At 47.3% G+C, this 22448-nt stretch overlaps 1 protein-coding gene across 1 annotated transcript in view; it reads left to right on the top strand.

The window, feature by feature from the left end:
• The first annotated feature begins 11680 nt into the window (after window positions 1-11680).
• Window positions 11681-22448, top strand: part of GRHL3 (grainyhead like transcription factor 3) — a 34056-nt gene continuing 23288 nt past the window's right edge. The window contains exon 1 of the mRNA XM_059065596.2: window positions 11681-11963. Within this exon, the coding sequence (XP_058921579.1) occupies window positions 11947-11963 (17 nt within the window). The 5' untranslated portion in view covers window positions 11681-11946. The remainder of the gene's footprint in view (window positions 11964-22448) is intronic.

The raw sequence follows: 22448 nt of genomic DNA, 5'->3' as shown, positions 1-22448 counted from the left end.
GACTCCAAGACACAAGTTATGAAGCTCAGGGTCCCAGCTAACAAAAAGCTGAGCCAGGTTTTGAAGCTGAGCCTAGGGCTCTAGAGACCTGGAGCTTGTCATCATTAACACTAAACTATCTAATGCACAACAAGTCTTTAAATTGAGAGCTTTAACTTTCAACACCACCTCATAGGCTTCAGGGAACCCCCAGGGACTGGAGAGTGGAAGAGAGTGAAACATAAGCTCCTGAGCTTGTCCCATCCAGACAGGGCTGTGTCTGAGAGGCCACTTAGTCCAAATGAAATACTGTGACCTTCTGTTGCCTCATCAATCCAGAGGCCACCAGTAATTTGGAAATACGTACAAACAGCCAAAGCCACTGGCTAGAGAGTCAAGTCGCTGTCATCTGCCTATCAAGACTCTTATCTCCACGGAGATTTCCCTAGGGCCCATCAATGGGTAAAACTGTGGGTATCTGCACATGACCTTGGAGGGTACGAATGACTGAGTTTATTGTGAAAGGGGAGTAGGTTGAGGCTGAAGGAAATCTCTCTTTAGGGAGAGCTGTCAAGCCGTGACTCAGATTTCAAAGGCTCCTGGGCAGAGGGGAACACTTATGCTCACATCCCCTGTGAGGCTGGGGAACCTGGTGACTAACTTCCATCACCAGGCACACCTGCCCTGGGTTGAGTGGCAGGAGCAAAGGAAGAGGCAAGAGAGGAACTCACTGTTTCACTGGGGAGGCCAGATAGGCCCATCCCTAATGATAGCAACAATAGCTCACTTTATCAGGACTTAGTGTACAAGAGTGGTATAAATGTTTGGCATGTGTTACCTCATTTAAAACCCTACAGGGGGGGAAGGGTAAGCTGTGACAAAGTGAGAGAGTGGCGTGGACATATATACACTACCAAATGTAAAATAGATAGCTAGTGGGAAGCGGCCGCATAGCACAGGGAGAACAGCTCGGTGGTTTGTGACCACCTAGAGGGGTGGATAGGGAGGGTGGGAGGGAGACTCGAGAGGGAGGAGATATGGGGATATATGTAAATGTATAGCTGACTCACTTTGTTATAAAGAAGAAGCTAACACACCATTGTAAAGCAATAATACTCCAATAAAGATGTTAAATAAATGAATAAATAAATAAATTAAATATAAATAAAACCCTACAGGGACTTCCCTGGTGGCGCAGTGGTTAAGAATCCACCTGCCAGTGCAGGGGACACAGGTTCAAGCCCTGGTCTGGGAAGATCCCACATGCCGTGGAGCAACTAAGCCCATGTGCCACAACTGCTGAGCCTGTGCTCTAGAACCTGTGAGCCACAACTACTGAGCCCGCGTGCCACAACTACTGAAGCTCGTGTGCCACAACTGCTGAAGCCCGTGCACCTAGGGTCCATGCTCCACAGAAAGAGAAGCCACTGCAATGGGAAGCCCGCGTACCGCAACCAAGAGTAGCCACTGCTCGCTGCAACTAGAGAAAGCCTGCACACAGCAACGAAGACCCAAGGCAACCAAAACAAAAACAAAAACAAAAACAAAAACAAACCCTACAAGGTAGGAGTGACTTTAAAGATGAAGAAACTGAGGATCAAAGAGATCAAAGGACTTGCCCAAGGTCACACAGGCAGTAAATGGTAGAGTCAAGATTTGAACTCAAGTAGTTCAACTCCAGAATCTAAGCTCTCAAATAGATGTGCTCTACCGTCTGTGCCTGTGTGCTTGCGTGCGTGTGCATGCGTGTGTGTGTGTGTGTGTGTGTGTGTGCTGGGGCAGGTGCTCTGCAATACAGACTCTTGCATCACCTGGAGGGTGAGATTAGAGAACTCTCATGGAATCCTCCAACACACATGAATCCGTGAAATTCGATAGCAAAAAGATTTAGCAAAACTCTGGCTGTAGATAGAGAAACGAGGAAAGGTTTTCCACAGTAGAGAGATTTGATGAAGGTTCACCCATCAGACTTCCCTGTGGGCAGAAAGAGACAGTATTTGTTTCTCTCCGCAGTCTGTGGTACACATGCTTGACCAGAGCAGGTCCTCACTAAATTTACTGAATGACTGCTTGTTCAGGCAACAGATAGTGGTGGTTTGGAAACTGAGTTTTTGAGCCAAACAGCCTGAGTTCAGTTCCCAGCTTGGTCACTCTAGGGCCGCGTGACATGATGAGGTTCCTTTGCCTCTAAGCCTGTTTCCACACCTGTAAGACAGAGGTGACGGCTGTGACTAAACCTTTGGGCATTTGTGAGGATTGAGTGCAACAGGGTGGGTAATGTGCTTAGCACAGTCTGGCGTATAGTTAAGTATTAAAAAAATGAGAGCTACTCATTAAAGAATACCTTTTTTAATAAGTATTAAAAAAATGAATAATGTGTGAACACAGCTGGGTCAAGAAGTGGAGGAAGTTCCAGAGCAATCGGGGAATGCAAGGGGTGGGGGTGATGGAGCCAAATAACTGAGGCTCGTCTGGGAGGGAAAGCTGGCCACAGCATGGCACGTGCCCAGGCAGCGTGGGCAGTCGGTCCAGAACACCAGCTGAGAGGTGAGTTGGGGCAAGTGAGGGGCGGTGAATGGTTGGTGACCTTTGAGTGACCGCCTTCCCAAGGGAAGAGCCCGAGGGGCCTGATCCTGGTGTAAGATATGGCTCTTAGGCCCCTCTAGGCCACAGTTTCTAAATCATTCCCCTTTCCCTTCCCCACTGCTTGACCACCTTACCCCAAACTGAGGGACTTAAAATTCTTCTGGGCAGGCCAGCCGTGGATTCAGAAAAACCCTCCCATGAATGTCCAAGGTCCAAGATCAAGCACTTAACCTCTGACCACATGGCCTCTGCCTTCCCCAGAAGGTACTGAGCTCAGAAGGCCCTAGCAAATCCCTTCCCCTCCTACCACATCCCCCTCCAGTGAGATCAGATCTAAACAAACACCAGAGGCAGCCTAGGAAGGAAAACCCTTAAGGAAAAGGAAGGGACCTTATGGGTTAACTATGCCTATCTGAACCTCCCTGAGCCTGAAGCAGGCCACACCCACCCCATCCGGCCCACCCGACCCCACCTCACTCTAACCTAGGAAGGCAGCCCTGACCCCAGACACTCACTTCTTCCATTCAGCACTGGGGTACCAGGACCCCCTCTGTCCAAGCCAGGCCTTGGACATTTTTCCTCTGTAGTTCCTCAAGGAAATCCTCATCTGAATCCCCAAGTCCCCAGTTTGACCCCTTCAGATAGATGAAAGAGAGGGGGAAATACATTTTTAGCCTTGTTGCTAGGGTGGTAGGGATTAACAGGTGTTTCTCAGCGAAGCTCTCTTATTTGGAAGTGGGCAGTATCTCGTTAAATGGCCCTTTCCCGATGCAGGCTGATGATGGCCCACAGTAGCAGGTGGGCTACTAGGGCCCAAGGCCAGGTCCCTGGAAAGAGTGGACCTCAGGGGCTGAGCCAGCTGGGTTCTGTTCTTTCCAGTGGGTCCTCTCCTTCCAGGATTGAGGCTACATTCTTCCTGGCACTCCTCTCTCTAGCTGCCTCCTGTTCTGTCTGGTTCCTGGCAACAGAGAAAGAATCTCCAGACAGCACTCTGGCCGCTTCTTCCTTCTCAGCTCAGGGGTAAGCCTTCTCTGATTTATTACTCTTTAATAACTGTAAATAGTTTCTTTTCTTCCTATTAATGGAAGAAATAATGTTGACAGATAAGCAAAAAGAATAAGCTATAAATCACCCCTGATCCTATCATCCATGATACTCTCTGGTGTGTATCTTTCCTCTTCTTTCTCTATTCATGTAAATGGATTTTAAAAATAGGAATGGATTAATTTACTAAAGGTAGAGTAAGTGAAAGACTTAAAGTAGGGAATCAGACCCAGGTTCAAGACCAGCTCAGAGACTCCCTGGAAATGACCTTGGGTAAGTCACTGCACTCCTAGGTCTCACTTTCCTCATCTGTAAAATAAGGATAATAGTACTTACTTCACAGCGTTGTCTTGAGGATTAAATGAGATTAAACAACGGAGCCCGGTGCCCTGCACACAGCAAAGACTCAAAAATGCTAACAATTGTGCTATTTCCATGGTGCTAAGGGGCCTTCTGTAGCATCCTTTTGAACCATGATTCAGTATCCAACTACAATTCAAGTACCTTAATTTACTTCACTGAGTCTCTGCTGAAGGGTATTTATATTAATTCTAATTTTTCAGGATTGTAACAATGCTCTGATGCATATCCTTGCAGATAACTCTTTGCATACAGATTATTTCCTTAGGGGAAATTCCTATGAGTGAAACTGTTAGATCAAAGGATGGGCTAAAATCTAAAGCCAAAGTTTGGACTGATTCACACTCACTCTAGCAAGGAGAGAGCCTGTTTTCTCTCACCCTTGCCAACACCAGGGTTCAGAATCTTTTCTTTCATTTTTATCAACTTGATAAGTGGAAAAAACAAACAAACAAACCCTGCTTGTTTGCTTGTTTCCAGGGTTTTCAAACTTTCTCTTGGTTTTTTTAAGGGGAGCTTTCAGGATGACTTTAGACCCCATGAGTCCTCATGTCCTTCCATTCCTCTAGAAGGAATGTAGGTCATGTTGTTGGCAGAACTGTGATAAAAATCTAAAGTACAGAGTGTAAAAGGGCCTGGAGGCTGCCCACTCCTTGTCCTGACTCTTCATGAGCACAACTTCCAGGTCCTTCCATGCCTTCAAATCAGGGCTATATTCTCTATATCTGGTGTGTGGCCTATCCCTACACTTAAGTCCAGTGACAGGGTAGAGAAGAATATTAGGATGAAATAGACCTTTAGGTGAACATCCAGGATGGTACTTATGGGACCCACAGGATCCACAATGGTGTCTACGGTAACGCTTTATCCCAAATTTGAGGTTCCAATCCAAACTCCTTTGCTTAAGTAGGGGTGCTTTCTCTAAACCTCAGTTTATGTATCAAATGGGGCCAGTAATACATTCTGCCCGCACCTCTCTGTGGCCTTATCAGAGGAGATAAAGCATAGGAAAACCCTTTGTAAACTGACAAGAGCTTAACACATAGAAGGGGCTGTTTCTCAGGGAGGTTGAGTGCTGAGTGCTGAGAACTAAGCTGTGTACTGAGGCTAGAAATAAGCGGTGGCCGGGGACCCCTTCCTAAGCTGGGTGTTCACCTATAATACCAGCTACCTACTCCTTGCCATTGGCTCTACACTGAGATCTTATTTAATCCTCAGGTCAACCCCACTGAGGGAGGATGGGGACACTGAAGTTTACAGAATTGAGTCCTTGGCCCAAAGGTATATGCTGATAAAAGGGAGGGCAGGGATTCAAACTTTGGAGGTCTTCCCTGTGGGGTGGGGGCAGAAGGCCACACAGCTGATTTGCCCAGAATGTCAATGATCTCGTGTAAATTAGACACAGTCATTCATTTTTCATTTATTCAACAAATATTTATTGAACACTTGTTGAGACCTGGGACAGGTGCCATGTGAGATTTATTTTTCCTTGTAGAGTTTCTGCAGCCCAGAAGCTAACAAATCCTTCCTTTCTTCCCTCCTTCCCTCTTTCCTTCCTTCCTTCCACCTGTCCGTCCATCCATCCATCCATCCATCCATCCATCCATCCATCCATCCATCCATCCATCCTAGGCTTTGTTCCAAAAAGGAACTCAGGAGGCTGAAAGGACTCTTTCCATGGTTTTGGGGTCAGGTAGAGGTTGCTTTGATCCTGTCTCTGTTACTAAGTAGATAGCCAAGTGACCTTAGATGAGTTACCTCGCCTCTCTCAGTCTGTTCCTCTTCTGAAAGATGGGGGTAATTATGACAACTACTCCAGAGGACTCAAGAGAATTACATGATATGCAGTAAAGCTCCTGGACTGTGCCTGGCACGTACTAAGGACACTGGGTTATCGCCTTTAACCCTCACAGTGATCATTTCACTGAGGAGGAGACGTGGGTAACGAGGAGGTGAAGTTGCTTGTCCAAGGTCTCGGGCAGTTGACTCCAGAGTTACTCCTTTAGTAATCTGGTCAGTCTCCAGGAGTTTGCCCATCTCTGTCTGGGATGAATTATGTGATCCCATATACAGGGAAGAATGAGATCAAGCATCTAAAGACAGTATCATAGAGTAAGTGCTCAGTAAATAATAATAACTCTAATTAAGATCCGATTCCTGAGCTCACTGACTACAGCCTGCAGGTTGGACAGCCCCCCAATCTCTATCCATGGACCTCACAGGGAAGCTCTGAGCAAGGACTGAATTTTTACCATCTTTATCTCCATCTTTACTCCAGAAAGAATAGGGACATGATGACCATTTAGTCAAAGGGCATTTATTTTGGTTTAATGACATTTACACTGGGGCTTTGTTTAGAATTTCTAATTACAGAAGCACCATCAATGCAGAACATTTGGTGGGAGAGGGGAGATCGGGAAACAGTTAAAATCCTGTCATTTCGGCACCCACAGAGAAGCACTGTTGACATTTGGGTATTTGTCCTTTCTCTATTTTTATATAGGCCAACAAATTTTCATTAAGTTTGGGATAATCATGAAGTTTTCTTTTTTTAAAATAAATTCATTTATTTATTTATTTTTGGCTGCGTTGGGTCTTCGTTGCTGCGTGCGGGCTTTTCTCTAGTTGTGGCGAGCAGGGACTACTCTTTGTAGCGGTGTGTGGGCCTCTCATTGCAGTGGCTTCTTTTGTGGAGCCTGGGCTCTAGGCTTGTGGGCTTCAGCAGTTGTGGCTCGCGGGCTCTAGAGCGCAGGCTCGGTAGATTTGGCACATGGGCTTAGTTGCTCCACGGCATGTGGGATCTTCCCAGACCAGGGCTCGAACCCACGTCCCCTGCATTGGCAGGCGGATTCTCAACCACTGCGCCACCAGGGAAGCCCAACCATGAAGTTTTAATGTGTTAGAAAAGGAAGGGCTGTTAGCAGGACCATCATGCCCAATAGTGCAAGTCTCCTGCTGTAAACAGCCCTGTGACTGTGCAGTGCACAACCTTCACAGATGTACAAAGCAGCCCGGCTCTCAGCACTCACTTAACTCAGTGGTCCTAACCTTTACTCCTCCCCAACATGCCAGGAATGTCACACTCCTTTGGAACAGTGGCTCACAGGCAGTCATGACCCTGAAAAGCAGAGGGAGGAATGAAGGACTGTGCCGTCCTCAGGGGGGCAGGTCACGATGTCTGGAGGAGGAATATTTCTTTTCCAGAAGTAATCTAGAAAAGAAAATCTAGGTGACAATATGTACCTCCGCCCTTACAGTGATTCACTAATTTTTTTTTTTTTTTAACATCTTTACTGGAGTATAATTGCTTTATAATGGTGTGTTAGTTTCTGCTTTACAACAAAGTGAATCAGTTATACATATACACATGTTCCCATATCTCTTCCCTCTTGCGTCTTCCTCCCTCCCACCCTCCCTATCCCGCCCCTCTAGGTGGTCACAAAGCACCGAGCTGATCTCCCTGTGCTATGCGGCTGCTTCCCACTAGCTATCCACCCTACGTTTGGTAGTGTATATATGTTCATGCCACTGTCTCACTTCGTCACAGCTTACCCTTCCCCCTCCCCATATCCTCAAGTCCATGCTCTAGTAGGTCAGTGTTTTATGCCCGTCCTACCCCTAGTCTCTTCATGAGATTTTTTTTTCTTAGATTCCATATATATGTGTTAGCATACGGTATTTGTTTTTCCCCTTCTGACTTACTTCACTCTGTATGACAGACTCCAGGTCTATCCACCTCATTACAAATAACTCAGTTTCATTTCTTTTTATGGCTGAGTAATATTCCATTGTATATATGTGCCACATCTTCTTTATCCATTCATCTGTTGATGGACACTTAGGTTGCTTCCATGTCCTGGCTATCGTAAATAGAGCTGCAATGAACATTTTGGTACATGACTCTTTTTGAATTATGGTTTTCTCAGGGTATATGCCCAGTAGTGGGATTGCAGGGTCGTATAGTAGTTCTATTTGTAGTTTTTTAAGGAACCTCCATACCGTTCTCCATAGTGGCTGTATCAATTTACATTCCCACCAGCAGTGCAAGAGTGTTCCCTTTTCTCTACACCCTCTCCAGCATTTATTGTTTCTAGATTTTTTGATGATGGCCATTCTGACCGGTGTGAGATGATATCTCATTGTAGGTTTGATTTGCATTTCTCTAATGATTAATGATGTTGAGCATTCTTTCATGTGTTTATTGGCAATCTGTATATCTTCTTTGGAGAAATGTCTATTTAGGTCTTCTGCCCATTTCTGGATTGGGTTGTTTGTTTTTTTGTTATTGAGCTGTATGAGTTGCTTATAAATTTTGGAGATTAATCCTTTGTCAGTTGCTTCATTTGCAACTATTTTCTCCCATTCTGAGGGTTGTCTTTTGGTCTTGTTTATGGTTTCCTTTGCTGTGCAAAAGCTTTTAAGTTTCATTAGGTCCCATTTGTTTATTTTTGTTTTTATTTCCATTTTTCTAGGAGGTGGGACTAATCTTGTCTTATAGAGAGGGAAACCAAGGCTCTGAGAAAAGAGATTTACCCAGTCACACAGCTGGCAAGTGGCCAGTGGTTGGGCAGAACTTGAACCCAGGATAATTCCTAACTTAGTCTAGTTCTATAAGAGTGGAAGCAGAAAGATGTGGGTTCAAATCTCAACTCTTTCACTTAATTAGCTTTTGACTTTTGACAAATCATTTAACCCCTCTGAGTCTCAGTTTCTTTGCCTGTAAAGTGAGGTAACAGCTTCCTCTCTGGGTTTAAATGAGAATTAAATGAGGGGGACAAAAGCTTTCCTAACAATTACTGAGTGCTCTGTGCCAGGTGCTGCACAATGCACTTCACATACATTATCTCATTTAATTCTCACAATAAGCCTATGAGGGGGATACTAATTTTATAACCATTTACAGGTGAGGAAACAGGTTCAGAAAGCTTAAGTCACTAGCCCAACATCACACAGCCAGTAAGTGGTTGGGCTGGGATTTCAATGCAGGTCTGCCAGTCTCAGAGCAATACTATCAGATGACACAGGTAACTCTCAGCACTGTGTTTGCAAAATACAAACATGAAATAAAGAGCAGCCATCATTATTTACTATTATTGTGAATATAATTATTATGTCACATATGATTGCATTGTCTCTGTTTTCAATCTCCTCTGCCAAGAAACCAAGAACTGGGCCAACCTGAGAAGGGAAAGAGATGTCAGCCCAGCCCAGCCCTGGGCCATGCCCATGCTACAGAGGAGAAGGAGAGGGGCAGGAGCAGGAGCAAAGCCTGGGTAGTGTCTAAAACCTTGGCGTCTCTGAGGCTTTCAACGAAGGCCTACAACAGCCAGTACCTCCAAATTGGGAGGCTTAGCTCCTGCTGGAGGGGTCTGGTGACCTTATAAACTGGCTCATGGTACCCTGCCTACCTACCCCAGACCACTAGTCCCTCCACCTCATCCAGGGTGCCTTCTGGAGCCTTCCATGTGTGGAGACATAGAAACCCTCTGCCCCATGATTTGGGCCTCTGCTGATCTCTGCAGATGGGTGCGGGTGATTAAAGATGCAAGATCCAGAGGTAGAGGGAGAGGACCCATTTTAAAGAGCCCAGCGAGCACAGACACGCTGCCTGGAATCCCAGCCTCCACCTGAGCCCAGCCAGCATGAGTCACCCCCATGGCCCTTTACCTGTGAGTTGCAACACAGCTGATAGAAACTCCACAGCCTTTCAGGAGGTGGGCGGACAGGTACACAGACAAGTGTGCCATCCTTTGGGCTATAGTAAGCTCTGCAGTTACAACTGGCACCAAATGGCCACCAATAGCCCCTGTCAAGTGCTTGGGTACCCAGGCTATGCTGTCAGATCAGACCCCAGTTCCAGCTCTACCACTCCCAGGCCCTGCAGCTTGAGTCACTTATTTAATCACTTCGTACCTCAGTTTCCTCATCTCTAAAACAAGCATAACAGAAGTGCCCATTGCACAGGGTGGTTGTAAGGATTAGATGAGACAACGTATGCAAAGCCTTAGCGCAATGCCTGATGCACGCGGTACACTGAGCGCCCACCGTGCTGGCGCTGAAGCTACAACAGTGAACAAGACAGACAAGGTCTCTGCTCTTATGGAGTTCACACTCTAGAAGAAGGGGAGAAAGACAATAAACAATTAGAAACATGTCCAAAAGTCATAAGGGATTTGCAGAGAACCAGAATTAAGTGGTGTGATACAGTGACTGAATGTCTACTTTAACAAGGGTGGCAGGAGAGGCCTGCTCTGAGGAGGTGGCTTCATTAGCAATTATTATTATTATTTGCTAATATTTGTCAGGACCCCCTTGGCTATCCCCAACACAGCCTCCAGTGAGAAACCAACCTCTGACAGTTCTCAAACCCAGTACCCCCTTTCCATAGGCCTGACTGCACCCCAAGGGGGCTCCTCTGGATCCTTACTTTACCTTGAAAACCTCCATCAAATTGGCAGGAGTAGCTGAAACCCCACCTTTCCCTGAGAAAGGAGTGGGCCAAGGTGAGGCTCCCAGGAAGACAGAGCAAAGAGATAATTTGCCAAAAGGGGGGTGGTGGGGGGAGAACAGAAAGAGAGAGAGGAGAAACAAAAGATACCAAGATTGGCTTAGATTCAATTTCAAATTAATCCTGGTGGAAGCTCTAAAGAAGAGCTCTAGCATTCTCCTGTTTGTGTTTGTGGACCTTCTGGGTTTACCAACCTTGTTTTTTTTTACAGGAGAGAGCTCATGGCAATTATTCCACAATTACTTAGTCTAACGGGCATCTGATTTCTCCTGCGTCTCCAACACAGAATGAAGCACTCTAAATTAGAGTTTGTGAAACGACTGGTGAGCTAAGGCTTTGGAGGTGACTGACTTCGACTTTTCCATCCCTTCTGTGCTGGCCGGAGGTATGTGGTTTGCTCACCCCTCATTCAGATCTGTATCACACCAAATAACAGGCTGCCTCCCATCCTACTGCCCCACCCCCACCCCCACCAACACCCCCCCCCCCACAGACTATAAACTCCTCTAAGAGCAGTGACCCTGTCTTTTTGGCCTCTGTCACCTCAGAACCCAGAGTAGGGCCTGGCACACCACACGTGCTCAATAAACGTCTGCTGAATTGTGGTCACTGACTTCAGCTCAAAGGGAAAAGCCAAATTTGCAGGGAGATGACTGAAGATTCAGATCCGGGCTCTGACACTCACTAGCTCATGCCCTTGGGCAAGTCACGTTACCTCTGTGGCTTCCATTTCCTCACCTGTGAAGTGTGTGTATTGGGGAGGAAGAGAGCGTGATAATAGTAGCTACCACAGTGGGTCACTGTGAAAGTCAAAAGAAATCACCTGAATAACTGTAGAAGACTATTCAGAAATAAGATGTCGTTATCTTAAAGGGAAGCTCTAGGAAAAAGAGGGAATTTTACAGAGACCCACAGGGGAAGATCTGCTCTCTCCTTTGAGAATTCCCTGGTGGCTGTGAAGTAGTTGATGCTGGGTAGAGGAGGGGCCCAAGGAATTTGCGGGGGTGGGGGGATGTTCCGGGGTGTCCAGGATACTAACTAGAAACAGGAATCGAGATTTCCTGCAGCCAAGTATCTGTTTGTCCCTGTACTTTTCCTCTGGCCATCTTCTCTCCAACATGTTTTTCTCCTCCCTCCTCCTTAATCTCCACCCCCCACCCCCTCACCAAGGCAGGAACTGGCCAGCTCCACCCATGGCTCCGCCCCCAGCTCGGCAGGCCAAGAGTTAACAGCTGCACCTGTTGAGGTATACCTGCTGTCGCCGGCACCTGTACCTGTAGCCAATCAGCGCCAGAGCTGCCGGGAACCTACCTGTCAGCAGAATCCCGTCACTGAAACCTCAACATAAATCAAACACTTCCCTGGGCAGGGAATGTCTGTGTCAGGCAAGAATTAGAGACGAGCGGTCAGCAGAGACTTGGTGCCCGGTGCCGATCCATCCGTCAAGCTGGGAGCCTGGGAGCAGGAAGATGTCGAATGAACTTGAGTGAGTAAACACCGGTGGATGCCTGGCGAGCTGTGAGCATGGAGGCTGGATGGGGTTTCTAGAAGGGGAAAGAGGAGGGAGGCTGGCGCCAAGATTCACAGAGCAATTTGTAAGGGTAAATGAATGGGCTGACGATCTCATTTTGGCGTGCTGAGGCAAGCCCCGTCTCAAGCCAGAGCTGAGTGTTTCCCTGGGAAAAAAATTTTTTTTTTTCCTTTCTCTCTCTGTTGAGCAGTTTCGAGCCAGGTAGGGAAACACAGGACTGAAACTGTGAAGGCTTTCAGCACCACTTTCTGATACTGTGAAGGGGGCCTTGGAAATCAGAGACAGCTCCAATCCCATCTAGGCTTTCTATCTTCTTGCCAAAAGGAACTTCTTTGAGGTGGTTCTAAGAACTGTCTTAGGCAGAGAGTTGGGTTTCTCTAAAGGGACTTGTTTGTTGGGTTGGAACAGTCCCAAGTGGGAAGGTGAAGTGTGCTGGTTAAACATATGCACTCTTTAGTCAGCTTGACCTAGGTTCAAATCCAGGATCCATTCCTCATGGGCTGAGATCTTGATTTGGGCAAGTCATTCAACTGACCTGCGCTTCATTTTCCTCATCTAGAAAATGGGTACAAGAATGTTTTGTAGGATTCTTGAGAGAGTTGTGTGATAAAGGCTGTAAAATGCTTAGCACAGAGCCAAAGTCTGAAGATGCATTCAATAAAATGTGGTTGATTTCATTCAGAGGCGGTTCTAAGGCTGAGGAGGCTGAGATGTGGTTTTCAGTGAGGTCATCTCTATTGCGTGACAGGATACAGGTGCCTTCCTGCCCATATCTGGGATTTAGAATCCCTGCTGGCTGATGATGACTTTCACCATGGACCCCTGGGTTGGGGTCCAGACCTCAAAGAAGGTGGGATGAGGCTGGGATTCTGGGCTGCTGTAGCCCGGGTTTGGGAAGCTGGCAGAAGCCAGGCTTCTAAAATACAGACTGTCCTCTTCCTGCCACCTTCAGAGGTGAGTAGGCAGAGTCAGGGATTGAACAATCTTTTTTTCTAGCTACTCCTTAATAGACTGTTTTAAGAACTTGAAGACCTGAGAGCAGAGCAGTTGGTGTGGGTCCTGACCGCAGACAAGTTTCCACGATACCAGTCAGCTCTTGGATTCTCTGGGGTTAGCTAACTATGTTCATGGTACAATCACTGGGCATCGGATTTCTCTTGAATGGGCTCCCTGGGGCTGATAACATGTTAACAACTAGGATAAGAACAGGGGCAGTGGAGCCAACACCTGGGTTCAAGTTCCAGATGCCACTAACTAGCTGTGTGACCTTGGCCAAGTCACTTCACCTGTCTGACTGTCAGTTTCCTCATCTGTAAATTGTGGCCATATTGGGACCCACTTAATGGAGCTGTTGGGGTATCCAGTAACTTCAGACAAGCAATTGACTTAAAGGCTGGTAAGGAGCAATCTAAAATAGGCTTGTTACTTCATACAGAAATAACCAATCAATGAGCATTTCTGAACTTCTTGCTTTCTATTTTAACATACTTTGAAAACAAAAAACATCTTCTGATGTGTCTCCATACCACTCAGATCTGTTGGTTACAACAGCAGAGGCTGCGGACAGAAATGTATTCATTGGTGCCACTTAGGGGGTAAATGTCCTGAAGCTGGGTTACTTGAACAAAAAGGTTTCCTGCATTTCTCCTCCTTAATGATTTGAGTTTGAAGTCAGAATTCCTGACAGTAGAGGCTTCTCCGGTTGGGGTGGGGTGAGGGGAACCTGTGCCTGCTGTGTAATTGCTGGCAGACTCTGAAGTCACCACTAAAGATTACAATGACAGCGTCTCAGTGCCTGGGGGCTCAAGTGCCTTTACTGATAAGGGGGGTTGAGGGGCGGAATCCGCTGCTTGGCTTGCAAGTTTTGAGCTCCTGCTGCTGCTGCATTCCCCCCAAACGTGTAGAGTTAAGAGGAATGGTCCTAGCATCCATTCTGATCCCGACAGAATCACCACCTCTTGCTGGGGCTTGGTGTAGTAGGAAAAGCCGGACTTGCACATGACTCTAAATTCTACCACTTAGCAACTTCAGGGTTCTGGTGAATCTGCTTCTCCTCCCTGACCCTCAGTTTCCTCCTCTCTCCAATAAGGACTATAAACACCCACCTGGTCAGGGAAACAGTGAGCTCCCGTATGTAGGCCAGCCGGCCCGGAGAAGCTCCATAAACGTGAGCCCTATTACTAGGCCACGTCGAAGGCCGGCACTTGAGGAGCATGGAGGCCAAGGTGGTGGAGTTAAAAGCCAGCTCGAGGCAGCTGGCGGGTGGAGCACACGGGACTTTTACGTGGTCAGGCCGGGAGCATCTGCCAGCCTCCAGGACTCCGCAAAGCTCCGGTGCCACCATCCCGCTTTCCTGGGCGCCTCGGGGGCTAGAGCCGGTCGCAAGGGATCCTGGGGCGGCGAGGGCGCAGGAAGTCGCTGCCGGACGCCCACTTCTCGCGGGAAAAGAGCTCCCAGAGGGGGCGACGGGCCCCAGGCTGGCCGCCATGTTTGGAGTCCCATCTTTAGAGTGCGCGAGGGCCTACTGGGTGCCCGGCCCGGCCTGCGCTGTCCCGTCCAGCCCGTCGAGGATATGAGGAGATTAAGATTAAGTGATCAGCACGCAGTAGGTCTATCGAATGGACGAGAGAGAGGGAAGTGAGCGAGGCGCGCCAGGATTCCCCTCTGCTGACCCTCTCGGGTCGCAGTCTGCGCCCCCAGCCGCCGTCTGGAATCATCTTCCTCCCCCAGATCTTGGAGAGCCGAAGTGGAGGGTGGGAGGGGGACCCGACCCATCCACCGCTCCACCGAAGCTCCGGGAGCGCTGAGCTCCAGACTGCTTGCAGCGCTGAAAGAGTTAACTAGGAACGCCTCCTGCTGTGGTTTTGTGGTCGAAACCGTGATTGCCAGGAGCAAATTTTTGTCGTGCACGAGGTGTGTTATTAAAAGTCGCAGCTACGCCGCTGGTGAATGAAAAGTTAAAAATCCTCGTTAAGGCCAGGCTGTAAAACAGGCGGACTGGGCCCCCAGTCCGAGAGGCCCCTCGACGACACAAACGGCGGCGGTCCCTGCCACTCGGCTCGCTGCCCTCGCCTAGGAGGCCCGGTCGGTGCCTGGAGCCAAGAGGGTCTTCAGGGGTCCACATAGAGGAGGAGGTGGGGGAGGAAGGGCCGCAGGGCTGAAAACACAAATAGCATACCCGAAGCGCCCTTCGGTTAAAACAAAAATAACAGCCAAGCCTTTACTTGAGCGCTGACTCCACAGCGGACACAGTGTCCGGTAATTGATAAATACGTCATCTCCTGTAACCCTCCCAGCAATCCACTGAAGGATGGAAGTATAAATATAAGGATGAGGGGGTTTCAGCTTGCCCCAGGCAATGTCTTCCCAACATCTCGCCGAAGAGCTGAGATTTTACCAGGGGCCAAAAGGATGCCCACACCAATGTGCTACCCTGCTTCCTACCAGCACAGATGTTGAAAAAAGACTAAGAGATATGCCAGACTGCTACCAGTGCTTATTTCTGAGCAGAGGAATGCAGGTGAATTCTAGCCTCTGCTTCTAATTTTTCTATATGTTCCATATTTTATATACTGTGTTTTACAAATCTGTGTTACTTTTGAAATGAGGAAAGGAAGGAAAGAGAGTCATTATTTTTAAAAGAGAGAATTATTGGTTCACCTAGTTAAAGAAAAAACAGTGTTCTCAAAGTGTGGCCCTTGGACCAGCATCATCACTGGGAACTCCTTAGAAATGCAAATTCTCAGTCCCACCCTAGACCTACTGAATCAGAAACTCTGGGGGTGGGGTTCAGCAATATGTGTTTTAACAGGCCCTCCAGGTGATTCTGATGCATGTTCAAATTTAGGAACCATTGGCCTAGAAGACCTGGCAGAGGATTGGAAGGCAGGAGATTCCCAGATCTACCGTTGACCTACAGTGTAGTAGCTGAGTTAGCAGGCTGAGAGCTTTGCTATGGGGTCACACCTGTGTTTGAGCCCAGCTCTGCCATGTACGGACTGGGTGACTTTTGGATGAGCTTCTTAACCTCTGTAAGTGTCAGTTTCTGCATATGTAAAATGGTGATAACACCCACCTCACGGCATGTGTGAGAATGAAAAGGCACAAGGCCTGACACATAAAATAACTTAGCTCCTTCCCTTCCCTTGTCTTCCCTCCCCTTTCTGAAACTCAGCTTTTCCATTTATAAATGGAGCAAATAATCCTGGCTGGCTGCCCCCTCCTTCTATTCCTTTTGCCTCCTTAAAAAGGTCAGAGCAACTGATCTAGTGAAAGTCTTGAAGGGAAATTCTCTCACAAATATTTGATGTTATTTCACTGGTCCTTCCTAGGAGGTCAGCAAGAATTGGGAACTTTTGAGGGTGGGGACAGCATGATATTTACCTTTGTGTCCCAGTATCCAGCACAGGGCCTATTCAGCAGAGTGAATGAATGAATGAAAGGATGTGGTGCCCTGGGTCTAGAGGTAGATTGCAACTTCTTTCACATCTCAATTGAACAATAGAGGAAGAAAATAGGAAAATTGGACAGGAAACCAAGAGGAGAATATAGCATGAAAGATAAATTCCCATCGAGGAAGGGATTTTCAAAGGGGAGAAAGTGAGTTTCTGTTATAATTAGAAAATGGCATATAATTAATTTACATGGCAACTAGAGGTGCTGGCTGGAGCTTGACGGCTCTCAGTTAACTTGCCCACCTGGATCCAGATGATGAAGCTGGCAATGCTTGCCCCTCTTTATCTGGGAATCTCCAAGCATCAGGTCTCCTTCTGCCGCTAGTAGAAGGAGAAAGTGAGGTTGTGAGTTGTCATGCAATTTTCTGGGGGCTACCCCCACAAAGTGAGTATTAGTAGTAATAGTTGATGTTATTATGTGCTGGCATTGTGCTGATCACTTTGCCTCCATTATCCCATTGCATTTTCCAATAGTAATACTTCACAAAGTTCTAAAGATTAAACAAAACAATGACTAGAAACTGTTGGGCCAGCACCTGGCACTTAGTAAGCCCTCAGTGAACAATAGCTATCGTAATAACTCTGTGAGGTTAGTGTTCTCATCTTCCCCCATTTTCTTAATAGGTAAGAAAGTTGAGGCACAGAGAGGTCAAGTTGCATAAAGTCACACAGCTAGTAATAGCAGAGCTGAAACTGGAACCCAGATCAGCATAGCTCTGGGGCCCACCCTGTAACTATTAGTTCACACTGTCTCATTCAAACTGGAGTCATTGCCCTAGGCGCTGCCATTTCCCAATTGAGGCCCCCAAGTGAGCCCCAGCATGTGATAAGGCACATTTCACAACCTGTGCATCCAGAAACCAGATGGGCCACTGTCAAGCACACCAACCCTGGAGCGCTCCTGTCATGCCCAGGGAACACCTTCCATGAGGATGACTGAAAAATGATTCCTCCCTGAGCAGCTGTGGCATGGCCTCCCTGTGGGTAATTAGTGAATGTGATTGATCACTGCTGATGAGGCTGGGTGGCTCACAACAGGGTTTGACAAGTCATTGGGTGTATCTGGGTGTCAACACCCAGCTCAGGCAGCCCCTGGAACTCTTCCTCCTCAGGCTGGAGGGAAGTGGGGCCCAGATCACTGGATCTGGCCCATGTCAGGCACCTCCTCTGGTGGCATTTGAGGCTGCCCCCTTGGTGGTGAGTTTTCTTCCCCCATCTGTAAGATTGAGTCAGAGGCCTTACTTTCCCATCTCTGAATTATTGAAATGCCTTTGAGATAAGGTAGTGATTGAGCTGAGTACTGGACAGGAAGCTAGGAGACTTGAGTCCCAATCCTGCTCTGTGCTGTGTGTCCTTAGGCAAGTCACACCTGTTCCCAGAGACTAGATTTCTAGGGAATTCTCTGGCGGTGCAGTGGTTTAGGACTCTTTCACTGCTGAGGGCCTGTGCTCGATCCCTGGTCGAGGAACTAAGATCCCACAAGCTGCGTGACACAGCCAAAACAAACAAAACTAAAAAAAAAAAGAGAGAGAGAGATAGACGATTTCTAAAGTCTCTTTGCACCCTAACTGGAACCCAAAAAATCTCAACTAATGGCTGAGACACATTTACTTACTCTCACTGGGAGTTTTAAGTGGCTCAGCCAGAATGCAGTGAGCATTAGAGTCTGAAAAGACTGGGGATGAAACCCTACTTCACCACTCCAGGCTTCTGAGGAGGCAGCCTTGTGAAGGTTCTTGGTGATGGAAGACAGAGACCTCTGTTCTAGGCCTGGCACCATGAGATACCAGCTGGGTGGCCTTAGGCAAACCAGTGGCCTTCTCTGTGGCTCATTTTATCCTTCTATCAAATGGGGATAGTCATACCTCCTCTCCCTACCTTACAGGGGCGTTGCAGGATCAGAGGTGATGACAAATGTATGAGAAGCATGTTGAAAAATATAACACGCTATGCAAATGTGAGGGATTATCAAATCTCAGACTTGAGTTTCCTTCTTAATGGGCTGGCCTTCCTTGAAACAAGGCAACATATGCAAAAAACCTGGCTCACACCTGTCACACAGTAGGCAGACAAGCTCTGGAAGCTGTCCCAGGCTTATGCCTTTGTCTTGCCTTTCACCAGGAAAGTCCAAGATCCTCCCCACCCACCTTCCCGCCCCCTCCCCCTTCACCCCTCTTCTCAGCCGACATCTAGTCATTCCCCAAAGTTTAGGCAGGTCAGAAGTCCTCCTGCTTCTTTTCCTTCATAGCTTTCTTCACCTGCTAGTAGCTGTCCATTTGTTTTTGTGGTCATGTCTGTCTTGCCTGCCACTAAAATGCAGCCTCTATGACAGTAGGGATCTTGCTGTCTTGCCCGCCGAGGACAAAGCCTGGCACACAGTGTAATAAATATTGATAAATATTTATTAAAGTGAAGCACAGATGGTTAGGTGGATGGATGCCACCCAGATTTATTGTTTTTTCCCCTCTCTTCTGCATCCCTTCTTGGCAACTAGTGGTTGGTGGAAAAGTGACTCGTCATGGAATTAGATTCCAGGAGTCTGGCTTTGTAACTCACTCAGCCAGTCCCCTGGAACAGGTCACCTAACGTCTCTTTCCTTTGTCTATTTCCTGGTCTGTAAAGTAGAGATAATAACACGTCATGTATGTCGGGAGGCTCCACGAGATAATGAATGTGAAAGTCAAGGCAAGGGGTTATTACACTGTCTCTTTTGTTTTTGATGTGGAACCTGGTTCACAAACAGGATGCTTGGAGAGGATGTTAGTTTAAGAACCTCAGGCAGAGTCTCCGCTTTACTTTCATTTCGGGGTTCTAAGAAGAGGATCATGATGATGATGACGGTGATAATGCCAATTATTTACTAAGCGATGATTCTCTGGCAGGCTCTGGGCCAAACACATTTCTTATGTTAATGTACTTAATTCTCCCAACAACCCATGAGATTATCCCCACTCTAAAGTAGCCAGCCCTGCTAACTCCATCACATGATTGTACTCTAATTTTCTTTGCAGCACTTACCACTAACTAAAATTAACTCATTTATCTACTTGTTTACCGTCTGTCTTCCCCAATTAGATTGCAAATTCCAAAGGGAGAAGAGCCTTATCTGTCTTGTTCTTGGCTGATTCCCCAGTGCCTAGAAGAGTCCCTGATTGGCACACAGAAGACGCTCAATAGACCCATTTAACAGATGAGGAAATAGGCTTGGAGGGGCTAAGTACCTTACCCAAGGACACACAGTTACTCGGGTCTGTCAGGCTATGACCTTGTTGCTCCTTCCTCCCATGGTGCTACAGATTATTCTGTGCTCCGGCCTGGTGGAGACCTGATGGCAAGAATGCTGCCCAGAGCCACTTCCTCTCCCTATACCCTCCTCCCCCGTTCCCCTTTCACCTTCTGATGGCTGAGGAGTTTAGCCTTGGACAGGGACACCAACAGAGAGTTTGTGGTGGCCCTCGGGGAAGGTGACCGCATAGGTTCCAGTCAGCTGGTTTCCCCTCTTTGTTCTGGCTCTGTCTCCCATTAGTAGGGCTCACTCCTTCCTGGAACCCTTTTCACATCCTTACCCGCTGGGCCCTCAACTCTCAATTCTAATCTTTAAGAGAAACAGGGAGCCAAAAGTTTTGGGATCAGTATTTGGCACTGAGTCAATGCTAACTAACCTTATCCATAGCCAAGACTTTCTAGAAGCCAAATGCTTAGTCTTGGAACGTGACACTGATTGGTAGCATAGTTGGGAACCAGGACTCCAGAGCTCCCAGCGCCTGGCCAGAAACTCTCCCACTCATCATGCTTCCTCACTTAGTCCCTCTTGATTTGTGTGCGTGGGAAATCCCTTTCTGTCTTGCAGTGGAGGATTGGTTCAGGAGGGGAATTGCCAGAATAAAAGAGGCATTTAAAAGGAGACTAGCATGGGGTTAAGAGCTGCCTCTTGGAGTCCAACAAGTCCAGGTTCAAGGTGAGTCTCTGCCACTTACTAGCTGAGTGACCTTGAGCAGGTAATATCACCTGAGTCTCACCTTCCCCTAAACCTATTGTGCAGAGTAGATAAGATGATGCAGAATAATAGGTGGAACAGTGTCTACCTATGGTAAATTCTTGAGGTGTGGTAGCTGCTGTGTATCAAGGAATCAGACTTTGGGATCCCAAAAGGATGGATTGGAGACCACTGTAGACCAGAAAGTCCCCCAAATGAACAGCAAACATTGCCTGTCCTTTCGTTTCTGATGTGACTTTATCATTGTCTTCTAAAAATTAACTTTTGAATAGGGTAAGATAACTGATAGTTCATCAAAGCCAATAATGGTCATTCCACAAGAGTCAGCAAATTGGGGCTCCAGGCCCAGTTCTGCCAGTGACTTGCACGGTGACCATGTCTTGTACCACGTTGCAAGCCTTTGATGTCTAGCTCCAAGCTGGGCCGAGAGCACAATTTTTTTTTTTTTTTTGCATATTACTCCTTTATTAGAAATTATAAATGAGGAATTATTTCAACACCTGAAGACCAAACTACAGCATAAGATTCCATAGGCTCAAGATTTTTGACATTCTGGAAAGAGTGTTCTGTAAAGTATATCCTTTTCGTGGCATGGCAACATCATTCTTTTTGTATTAAGCACTTGTTATGTGCCAGAGACAGTTTTAAGCATGTTTCCTGTGATGTTGCACTCAATCCTCATCATCCTACATGGTGGGTGCTTTTATTAGACACATTTTATATACAAGGAACAGTGCTAAGCACTGGAATTCCTTGTTGACCCAGAGAGTGGTCCACCAGGCCTTTCCCTGTTTCTCCTATGCCCCCTTGGTTTAGGAGTTCCATTTAGACTGGGACTGGGAGGGGTTGGGGGCAGCCACCTGGGCTTGCTCTGTAACTTCCTCTAACCCCAGGCCCAGGAGGCAGCTAGGAGGGGCCTTTTCTCGCCTCTCCATCTTAAGGCCCTTGATTTATAGAAGCAGAAACTTGAGGTGTGCCTCCCTCTACATGCCCCTGGAGCAGGAAGGTTTCTGTCATCTCTCTTTCCTGTGTGATAGCTCCCTCTCCCTCCCTTTCAGAACCCAATACCTCACACCCTGGGGCTCAGTGAGATGGGAGACACTGCCCTGGAAGAAGCCCCTGGGAGAGTGCCGCCCTCTGCCTGTCTGGGTGTGGCCTGGCTGCAGTTCCCACTCTGTGTCTGAGAATGTAGGTTTGAGCCGCGGGGCAGCAGGAGGGCACTTCCTGTGGTGTGATTTGTGAAGGTCCTTGCTCACCCACCAGTCTGCCACAGTGCCTGCAATTCCACAACTAGAGCATTTTTCTGTTATGGTAGGGATTCCTCTTGCACTATGGTAAAGCTGTATGGCTTAGTGGAAAATGTGTGGCTTTGGTACTAGACAAGCCTGGGTTTAAATCCTGGTTGTGTTATGGACTAGTTGGGTGATTTGGGGGCATTTTTTTTTTTTTTTATCTCCTCCAAGTCTCGGGTTTCTCCATCTGTGAGCTGCAGCAAATGATCCTTACCTCTAAAGTTCTTGTAAGGAGCAGAGCTGATGAGTGGAAAGTGTTCATATATAGTATAGTAAATGGCAGCTGGCATTATTCCTATGTCTCTAACATTAGAGAATCTATGAGACTCACCTAGAAAGGGGGGCACCTGGGCACCAGGACACCAGTCTCAGGAGTTCTCTTTTCTCAGCCTGGCTGTCCCCAGCTTCTCACCTACCACTATCCTTCACACATTCTTTGCTCTAAAGTGAACATAACCAGAACTTTCCCACCTCTATGCCCTTGCTCATGATTAAGAGCATGTTCGACACCAGTGATTCACAAAGTGTGGTCCCCAAACTACCGGCATCAGCATTACCAGGGAACTTAGGGGTGGGGCCTGGAAATCTGTGTTTTAACAAGCCTTCCATGTCATTCTGATGCAGCGAAAGTTTGAGAACACTATTCTATATTACAGCATCATCCTGCTCAAGCTTGAATTCCCTCTGGGCCACTCAC

The sequence above is a fragment of the Kogia breviceps genome, chromosome 1 (genome assembly GCF_026419965.1).
Source record: "Kogia breviceps isolate mKogBre1 chromosome 1, mKogBre1 haplotype 1, whole genome shotgun sequence".
Taxonomy (NCBI): domain Eukaryota; kingdom Metazoa; phylum Chordata; class Mammalia; order Artiodactyla; family Physeteridae; genus Kogia; species Kogia breviceps.
This window is presented reverse-complemented; position numbering and strand designations above follow the sequence as displayed.